The sequence below is a fragment of the Rissa tridactyla genome, chromosome 16 (assembly GCF_028500815.1).
Source record: "Rissa tridactyla isolate bRisTri1 chromosome 16, bRisTri1.patW.cur.20221130, whole genome shotgun sequence".
Classification (NCBI taxonomy): Eukaryota; Metazoa; Chordata; class Aves; order Charadriiformes; family Laridae; genus Rissa; species Rissa tridactyla.
This window is the reverse complement of record NC_071481.1, coordinates 6,970,808-6,980,724: the sequence shown is the minus strand read 5'-3', so window position 1 is coordinate 6,980,724 and position 9,917 is coordinate 6,970,808. Positions and strand designations below refer to the sequence as shown.

Genomic DNA, 9,917 nt, shown 5'->3' with positions numbered 1-9,917 from the left:
CTCTTATTAACGCCGCCAATGATTAACGACCGCGCTCACGGGGGGGAATGGGCCGGGATTTGGGTTTAGGCGAGGGGGGGGAGGCGACGTGGGGCTGAAAAAAATCCCCATTTTCCTCAGACTTTCCCAGCAGGGAAGGGAACCTTTTTGGATCCCCATCCCAGCATTTCGGGACCTCGTGTTGAATTTTTTCCCTGGAATTTGGGCGTTTTCCCATTAAAAAACATAATAATCCCATAAATAAATATTAATTATAATTAATGATTCAGGGCGCAGCACGACCTGGGTCGCGGGGGGTCCGTGTCGGAGAGCGGCGAGGTTTTCCTGGGTTATTTTTGGGATGATTTGGGTGGATGGGGTGGGGGGAGGAGGATGCTCACGGCGCTGGGCCCCGGCCACCCGTGGGAAAGCACAGCAGATTATTTAAATATTATTTTTTTCTTTTCCGTTTTGTTTCATTTTCCTTTTTTTTTTTTATTTGGACATTGCAGAAATAGCCCTGTGTAGTGGATAAAAGTGCAACATACACAATATTTAAGAAAAGGAGGAAAGAAAACCTGCCTTGAGGTCAGTCAGAGTCGCAAACAGAAACAAGAAACCGAGCCCTCACGCAAGAGGCGCTTTTTTTTTTCTTTTTTTTTTTTTTTTATACGCACATCATGCAAAAAGACTTAAAAAGAAAGATTAGAAAAGAGAAGTCAAAGAAAACCCCACGAGAGATCGACCGAACCCTAGAAAGAGCAGAAAAACCCCCGAGCGCTGCTCGACTCGGGGAGGGAATCGCTGCCCTCCGGCATCTCCAAGTGTTTGGCACTCTTGTGATTACATTAATTCTTTTTATAGAGATATTTTTTTTAATACAGTCTATTAAAGAGAAGAAACTGCCACAATATAAGAAAAAAAAAAAAAAAACAAACGAAATCACCCACACTACAGACCACATGGTAGTTAGAAAAGCCGAGCGTCCCCCCCACCCCCCCGTACATATAAAATCTGTCCCTTTGCTCACAGCAACCAAGAAGTACAAGCTTTAAAAAATAAACCAGCGATTCTTCCTCTAGGCCCTTCCTTTATAAAAGTTTTTTTTTGTTGTTTTTCCCCCTCCAGAACCTTAAAACGTGACTAAAAGGAAATATATATATCTATTTTTTTTTTTATATCATTTTCCAACATCCAAAGACATCAACATAAAAAAAAAAAAAATCCTAAGGAAGGGGATAGCGTGGTACATCCAAGTGCACGGATTCATTTTTGCAAGATTAAATAATGTAAACAAGGTGCCCGCTGGGACTGACCCTGGCCGGGGAGGGGGGGAGACCCCGGGGGCCGGATCCCCCCCCATCTTCTGCTGCCCCCTTTCCTCTTACCCCCCGATCTAACGCGGCGCAGGCTTCGTTCATCCCACCGCCACAAGAAATCCCGAGTAATTCAGCGCCGCGACGCCTCCGTCCATCCCTCGCGGCGGCCGGTCGGGGTGGGGGTTTTTTGGAGCGGGTGATTATTTTTCCAATTATTAATTAATTTTTTTTATTATTATTTATTGTATTATGATGATTTTTTTTTTTTTATTTGTCGCCGGGCTTTGTCTCGCTCGCCGCGTCTCCCGGAGGGGCGGGTGTGCTGCTGGGCGGTGGGGGATCGCCGGCTGGCGAGGACGGCTCTCCAGGTGCTCGCTCGCTGCGCTCTCGGCGGGGGGGTGCTTTGATTTTGTGCCGATAACCTGTGCCATTGTAAACCAATCCCCCCCGGCCCCCCCAGCCTTCAGCCGAGCGTCCCCAGGGGAGTTTTAAACACCAGGAGGGGCCTTTTCCGAGAGATTTTGCAGCACATCATCAATTCTATCATCTTCAATAACCACTGGAAAGCAAAAAAAACCAAAAAACATAACGGTGATGAATATGGTGCCGGTGTGGTCCCCTCGCCCAAGGTCACCCCAGGGTGGTGGTGGGCACCTTGGGGGGAGCTTGGGGGTGTCCCACAGCCTTGCTGCAGCTGGTGGCAAAGCCAGCATGGTGCCCCAGAGGGGAACCGGTACCCGGAGCACTGTGCCCTGTCCCCCGGGAGGGTCCCCAGTACCCTGCCCCCCAGCACGGTGCCTGGTGCCCTGTCCCCGGGGAAGGTACCTACCCCCCGGCATGGTGCCTTGTCCCCAAGGAAGGTCCCTTCACCTCTACACCCCGGGAATGGTCCCCAAGGCACCCTGGGGAAGGTCCCTGCTGTCCTACAGCCTGGCAAAGCGCCCGGGTCACCATGCCCTGTCCCCAAGGAAGGTCCCCACCACCCAACACCTTGGGAAGATCCCTGGGACATGATGCCTGACATCCCACAGGGAGCCTGGTGCACCGTGTCCTATCCCTGGGGACAGTCCACGGCGTCCTGCATCCCCACGAAGGTCCCTAGAGCACAATGCCTAACATCCCGCTGGGTATCTGGTGCACCGTGTCCTGTCCCTGGGGACAGTCTGTGGTGTCCTGCATCCCTGGGAAGGTCCCTGGGACATGATGCCTGACATCCCCACTGGTACCTGGTGCACCGTGTCCCGTCCCTGGGGACAATCCCTGGGAAAGGTCCCTGGAACATGATGCCTGACATCGTGCAGGGAGCCTGATGCACCGTGTCCTGTCCCTGGGCACAGTCTGCGGTGTCCTGCATGCCCGGGAAGGTCCCTGGGACATGATGCTCAACATTCCGCAGGCTACCCGGTGCACCGTGTCCCGTCCCTGGGGATAGTCCCCAGGAAGGTCCCTGGGACACGATGCCTGACGTCCCCCAGGGAGCCCGGTGCACCATGCCCTGTCCCCGGGGACAGTCCGCGGTGTCCTGCATCCCCGGGAAGGTCCCTAGAGCACAATGCCCAACATCCCGCAGGGTACCCGGTGCGCCGTGTCCTGTCCCTGGGGACAGTCCGCGGTGTCCTGCATCCCCGGGAAGGTCCCTGGGACACGATACCCGCCATCTCCCCGGTGCGCCGCGCCCCGTCCCCGGGGATGCTCCCCGCTTCCCTGTCCCCTGCATCCCGGGGAGGTCCCGGTGCCCGCCCCCGGCCCCGGCCCCGCGAGCACCCACCTCTCTTGCTGCGGCCGATCTGCCCCAGCTTGGGGGGCCGCTTGCCCTGCCCGCCGGCGAGGAGGCCGTCGGGGCCGCGGAGGCGAACGGGGAAGGGCAGCTGCCCCACGGCGGCGTCCCCCGCCAGCTGCCCCTCGCCGTAGGGCGGCCCCTCCGACATGGGGGCGGCGGGGGGGGGGCCCGCCGCCGCCGCCGCCCCCCGACAGCCTCCCGGGGCGCGGGGCCCGCGGGCCCGGGGCAGCGGCGGAGCGGAGCGGGGCGGCCGCCCCGTCACATCCCGGCCCGGCCCGGCGCTGCTGGCGGCTCGGCGGCTGCGGCGGCGGCTCCGGCGGCGGCGGCGATAGAGGAGCGGGAGGCGGGACCGGGCGGGACCGGGCGGGACGGGGCGGGAGCGGCACGGCCCCCCGGCCCCCCCCCGTCCCGCCCCGGGCAGCGGCACCGCCCCCGGCGGGCTGCCCCACGCACCCCGGGGATCCCCGGGACTGCCCCACCGGCCTGCCCCGGGGGGCTGGAGCTGCCCCACAGCATCCCTGGGGAGCCCCGAGTTGTCCCACAGCATCCCTAGGGATTTCCACAGCATCCCTGGGGAGCCCGGAACTGCCCCACGGCGTCCCTGGGGAGCCCCACGGCATCCCTGGGGGGCCCAGATCTGCCCCACAGCCAACTCCTGGATAGCCCGAGCTGCCCTACCGTATCCCTGGGGAGCCCCACAGTATCCCTGGGGAGCCCCACATCCCTGGGGAGCCTGGAGCTGCCCCACAGCAACCCTGTAGAGCTCCAGCCACTCCTGGGGAGCCTAGGCTGCCCCGCAACCACTTCTAGGGGGCTCAGAGCTGCTCCACAGCATCCCTGCTGAGTGTGGAAATGCCCCACGGCATCCCTGGGGAGCCCTGAGCTGCCTCACAGCATTCCCAGGGTGCCCCACAGCCACCCCTTGTGAGCCTGTGGCTGCCCCATAGTGTCATTGTAGAGCCTGGAGCTGCCCTACAACAACCCCCAATGAGCCCAGGCTGCCCCACAGCTACACCTGGGGAGCCCAGAGCTGCCCCACAGCATCCTTGGGGAGCTTGGAGCTGCCCCACAGCATCCCTGGGGAGCCCAGCGCGTGTCCTCACGGAGCATGGGCTCAGCCCCACATCTCTCCTGCAGAGCCCAGCAGAAATGAGCTGTCGTGGGGTCCCTCCATGGGGGCTGTAATGTGGGGAGTCGTTCTGGGTGCTCCTGGCTGTCGGTCCCTAGGGCATGTCCCTGGCACAAGTGGAGAGGCGTGTGGGTCGCCGCGAGCTTCCTATGGGGTTTTCCCCACAGCATTGCTGCAGCAGTGTGGGCCATCAGGATTATTGCCTTGCCAAGTGAGACGGCCTGGCCAAGGGGCAATGGGGAGGCCGGGGCTATCGTTTTGGTGCAGATTGCAACTATTTGAGGGGTTCAGGCATCCCTCGTGCATCCCCTGCAAAGCGCAGTGGAGGGGACAATGGGGACAGCAGGAAAAAAAAACACGTTTGTGCCAGCAGATCTCTCTGAAAGCGGGAGCCCGGCTCATTTTGGGGCCGAGCAGGATGGTGGCACTGGAAGGACAGAGGCTGGGACATGCTGCCCCGGGACTGCTCCCATCTCCAAACCCCTCGTTTGCCAAAATCCTCGGCTCTGGGAGCCGCACAAACCCCTCTCCCGCACCCCCGCACACCCCCGAGCTGTCAGCTCCTTACATAAGGTTGCGTCTACGCCCGAGATATCGCGGGGGAAAGCTCGAAAACAGGAGGCGAAAGGTAACGGGGAAAGCACAGCCTCCCCAAAAGTGTATTTTTAGGCTTCGCGTGATGGCTCTGTTCCCCAGGGAAAACGCCGAGGCTCAGGACCGCATCCTGCACCGGTCTGCGGGGCCGGGGGGGGGGTCGCCGTCCAGGGGATGGGGATTTTTGGGGTGGTTGGGCCCCAGGAAACCACAGCTGAGGAGGGAAAGGCAAAGCCTTGATAGGGCACAGGGAGCAATGGGCAGTAACGGCCACAAAAAAAAGCCTCTAAATATGTTTTTTTTACAGCAGAAAGCCTTTTAAGAAAAGGAGTCGGGGTCACGGGTGGTCTGGATCTTAAATCCACGCTCTCGGGAAGACAGCAGTGTGATCCAGCAGGGAAAGTCTTGGGGCGTTCTTGGTTTTTTTTCTTCCACGATGCACTTTGAGCCGCTGATAAGAGGAGATTTTATTTTCTGTCAGCAGCAGAAGGGCGTGAAGGGCAAGGCAGGGCAATAACCACGGGGAGAGGAGGGATGTCTCTGCCGGCAAGCTGGAATTTGGCTTTTCCTGCTGGGATTTTGGCTTTTCCCGCTGGGATTCTGGCTTTCCCTGCAGGCAGGCAGCGCGCAGGCAGCAGCATCGCTGCGACAGGCAGCCACCGCCATCTACAGCCGGCTGGATGTGTCCCCTCCTGGCGCTGGGGTGGCCCCAGGACCTGCTCCTTGGGCCAGCGGGTTTGTGCCACCCAACCACAGCGGCCTTCGGACGCTGCCCGGCCGGGCTGGTTAACGTTTAACAAGGAAACAACCCCGTTTCCTGGTTAAATTCAGCATTTTTCCTGGCAGGCGATGGAAGGGCAGACCCTTAAAGGGAATGTGAGCAGCTCTGCCTGTCTGCGGACACGGGGTCTGTCCCCAAATCCTGGGAATTTCAACTGTTCCCACTCCAGGCTCCCAAAACAGGGGCTCCCCCACCCCAAACCCTGTGTTCCTCGAATTCAAAACTCAGCTCTCTACGGCAAAGGTTAATTGAAGCGCCACTTTGGGTTTGTTAACCCTCTCGGGTGCAGCTACTGTACATGATTTACAGCAAAATGGGGGAGTTGGGGAAGGGAATTTTTCCTTTTCCATGTGAAAGTTTGGGGGTTTGGTGCCGCCTGTGTTACAGACAAGGGGACAGGCTGTCTGTCATGACAGAGCAGAGGGACGCGATCCCACCCCCCTTAGCCCACCCTCCATCTCCACTCAACAGCGATTTACATTCCCCCGCTGCTGATCAGCGCAGCGTACAGCCCCCAGAGTGCAGAGGGGCAGCAGATCCCATGTCCCCCCTCCCAGAGTCACGTAATGATCCGAGACAAACACACTCTTCATCCTATTTTATTACTTCACATCCCATTTTCTATCCCAGCTCAAGCCACGTGCAGCCACAGCAGTTTCACCTCCCCGTCCTGGCGTCCTGGTGTGATACAGTCACAAACCAATTCCGTGGATGATCCCAAAATTATTTGTGTTCACGCAACCCCCCTCCACAAGCTCTCTGAAAGCCCACCCCGCTCCATCGGTCCCCGGAGCCAGGTGGCAGCATTGCCCGAATCCTGCAGCCTCTGAGAAGCCATAATACATATATTTTCCTTTTCTCCACATTTTTATAAGCCGGTTATTTCATAACGCAAACCCTGAGAGTCCAACTTTTAACAGAAGCGCTTGAAACTGCATCTCCCAGCCGAGCTCCCTTTGTGAGGAATCCTCGTCTCCCACCCCGGAAACCCTCCAGAGCGCGACATGAGCCCCGATCAGCCGGACCGTCATCATCTTTTAACACCCGGCTCTGCACCCCACTCAAAGCACCTCGCTCACTCCAGCTCCCTCCCCTTCCCCAAAATCAACCATCCAAGCAGCCAGGCGAGAAAACCCCTTTGCGAGAGACAGCTTTAATGCCAAAAACTCTCCCTCCCGGTCACAGAAATTTAACTATTGTATAAGGGCACCACCCTGGAGATGGCCTGCCGGCAGATCGGGCACTTTTTGGGCTCAGGGAGAGCCCGGTAACACTCCTTGCAAGAGCAAACGTGCCCGCACTCCAGGAAGACGCAGGATTTGATGTTGCTTAAACAGATGACGCAGGCATTTTTGAGCGTCTCTCCGCCCTCTGCGTTCATTTCGCGCATCAGGCGCTCCTGGGCCTGCCGGAATTCATCCTGCATTTGCCTGAGGTGCTGCCGCTCACGGTGATGCCGGTATTGCTTCCGTAGGATGAAGAAGAGGACGGCGCAAGTGGCGAAACCGAAAACGACGGTCAGGATTTTCCAGAAGCGGACGTTGGATTCTTGTTTCTGCAGCAAGGAGTCGAAATCCACACCACTCAGGTAGTAGGGCATGCCCTGCTTCGGGGGCTGCAGCTTGATGGTGGCATTATCCAGGACCAGCTCTCCCACCCCCGTCAGCGCTGTGCCCACCTTCAGCATCTGCTCCGTCTCCTGAATGCCCTTGGGGCGCTCACCGCTGATGTAGTGGCCGATGACATCAGTGAAGGACTGGACGGAGGGGTGAAACTTCTCATACACTGTCTCCAGGCTGAGCTCGGCAGCGTCCAGCGGCTTCATCACCCTGACGGCGACGCCGGTGCCGTCCTCCTGAGGGACCAGGTCAAAGGGGGTGGTGTTGGTTCTCTGGTGGATGATCTTCTCGTAGTCATTCCTGGGGAAGGAGAAGGGGATAAAGCAAAGGCGAGCGTTAGTGCTTCCCCCGAGGCCAGCAGGGAAACACCGCCTGGGCTGACCTGCTGGTTTTGGGGACTGCCAGCCGTCACCTGCCCTGAGCGAAGTTTTTTTGGATGGGACTCACTGGAGAGCAGTACTTCTCCCCTCATGGCACCATCCAGGTGTGCACGAGGCCTCTCTGCCCTTACTGCAAGAGTTCCGCGGTCCCCGCAGAAGCAGCGTGGGCTTCCCCCGTCACCGGGAAAGCGCTTCAGCCCACATAATTTCCCCCCCTCATCTCCCTGTGGCATACACAGCTGCCAGAAACCGCCCTGCGAGGAAAAGTGCTGCCTGTCATACAGGCAAATTTGATAAGCATTATCTAATTAGCCGAGGCTCGAAGAGCGTCACTGTGCTCTTGTTCCCGCAGCTTTCGTGGGGCAGGCTGCTCTTGGGACCATCCTCTGGTCCCCTGGGTGCGGGTATCGCCCAAATCCAACTGAATTTCTGTTTCGAAGGTGCCGTTTTGCTCAGGAGATACCACCCTGTGGCCACCTCCATAATGACAACATGGGGCTGTCAATAAATGCTCTGCCCACATTGGGTTACTCTACGTGCTCATTGTCTATGGCCCCTGTGCGAACTCTGAAAGCATACAGCCTGAAAACAGCCAAACGTGCCCCATTTTGGCAGCTGTAACAGGGCCACAGTGCACCGTGGGGTCCAGGTTTGGGGCACCTTCGTCACTGTGGCCACACCTGAAGCCATCTCAGCGTGTCAGGCCCTCCGAGGGCACCTCAGCTGGTCTGAAAACCGGATGTTCGTGGGTGCAGGGCACGTACCAGAGGTGGGTTGTTCGGTTCCACACCATCTTGTGCTCCTGCAGCGTCAGGCGCTGAACGACGCCCTTGCAGTTCTCCACAAACTGGCTGCTCAGGGTGTCCTTAACAGACTGCACCACGCCTGAAAGACAAACCCGAAGCGTGTGTGAGGTGCTCGTGAATCATCTGCTCCATTTCTTATTGCGTACAGCGAGTATGGGCAGTATCTGAACAAGATCTATTGGAGCGAGTCCAGAGGGGACCATGAAGATGGTGAGATGGCTGGAACCCCTCCGCTATGAGGACAGGCTGAGAGAGTTGGGGGAGTTCAGCCTGGAGAAGAGAAGGCTCCGCAGAGACCTCAGAGCCCCTTCCAGTCCCTAAAGGGGCTCCAGGAAAGCTGGGGAGGGACTCTGGAGCAGGGAGGGGAGCCATGGGATGAGGGGGAATGGTTTAAAACTGGAAGAGGGGAGATTTAGATGAGATCTGAGGAAGAAATTCTTTGCTGTGAGGGTGGTGAGCCCCTGGCCCAGGTTGCCCAGAGCAGCTGTGGCTGCCCCATCCCTGGAGGGGTTCAAGGCCAGGTTGGACGGGGCTTGGAGCAACCTGGGCTGGTGGGAGGTGTCCCTGCCCAGGGCAGGGGGTTGGAATGAGATGGTCTTTAAGGTCCCTTCCAACCCAAACCATTCTGTGATTCTAAGTCGGGGGAGGCTGAAGAGCCGACAGCCTGCGATTTGAGCTGTCAGGGTGGCCAGTGGCCGGCTGATAGGGGGGAGATGAGCCGCTGGGGCTGAGACCCCCACCCTGTCCCTACCTTCGATGACCGCATAGGGGACGCAGCGCCCCGGCGCCTCCAGCAGCACCGCCCGCAGCTCCCCGTCCAGTCGGACCCTCCTGGCGCCCTGCGGGGAGGAAAGGGGAGGCCGCGGCTCAGCCGACGGGACTAGGCCGCGGTCGGGGCCCGGGGCCCCGGCGATCCCCAAACCCCAGTGGGCCCCTCGCACCCACCTGGAGGCCGCGGGCGACGCGGGCCTTCTGCCGGTAGACGGAGTAGAGCAGGGCGGTGAGGGCGGTGCTGGCGGCCAGCAGCGCGGCCTGCACGGCCGAGGGCCGCCCGCCACCCTCCATCGCCGCCGTTACCGCGGCAACAGCCCGCCGGGCGCCGCGTGATGACGTCAGCCGCGCCAGTCTGGCCGGCGCCGCCGCCACCATAGAGACGCGGTCCTCCAGGGCGGGCCCGATCCGGCACCGAGGGTCCCGATCCCCCCCGCCCCACCTCGGAGCCTTGTTGGGGGGCCGGGGGAGGCCGAATCTCACCCCACAGGGCCTGGGATGGGGGAAGGCGGCCCAGACCCCGGCCCCACCGGGCTTTAAGGGGGTAAATCGCAGCGCCGGGGCCCTGGGGAAGGCAGCAGGCCACATCCCAGCCCCCCCGTGGTCTTGGGGAGAGGGGGCCACGCTAAACCCTCGTCCCACAAGGCCTTTGAGGGCAATTAGCCCACATCCCAGCCAGTCCCCAAGATTATGGCAGCAGAGCGCAAAAATTGCCAATACCCCCACGGCCCCAGGGAGGAGCAGTTCCAATGCCCCCCC

The 9,917-nt window shown here is 59.6% G+C and overlaps 2 protein-coding genes across 2 annotated transcripts; both read right to left on the bottom strand.

Annotated features, from left to right (window-relative positions):
- Nucleotides 1–992: 992 nt before the first annotated feature.
- Nucleotides 993–3,315, bottom strand: CAMK2N1 (calcium/calmodulin dependent protein kinase II inhibitor 1). The gene is made up of 2 exons (XM_054222477.1): nt 3,067–3,315; nt 993–1,857 (listed from the first exon to the last, which is right to left on the bottom strand). The coding sequence occupies exons 1-2, from the start codon at nt 3,224–3,226 to the stop codon at nt 1,787–1,789; spliced, it is 231 nt and encodes a 76-aa protein (XP_054078452.1). The 5' UTR covers nt 3,227–3,315; the 3' UTR covers nt 993–1,786.
- A 2,850-nt stretch (nt 3,316–6,165) lies between these two features.
- Nucleotides 6,166–9,488, bottom strand: MUL1 (mitochondrial E3 ubiquitin protein ligase 1). The gene is made up of 4 exons (XM_054222703.1): nt 9,333–9,488; nt 9,139–9,226; nt 8,346–8,466; nt 6,166–7,501 (listed from the first exon to the last, which is right to left on the bottom strand). The coding sequence occupies exons 1-4, from the start codon at nt 9,450–9,452 to the stop codon at nt 6,772–6,774; spliced, it is 1,059 nt and encodes a 352-aa protein (XP_054078678.1). The 5' UTR covers nt 9,453–9,488; the 3' UTR covers nt 6,166–6,771.
- Between the last annotated feature and the right edge of the window lie 429 nt (nt 9,489–9,917).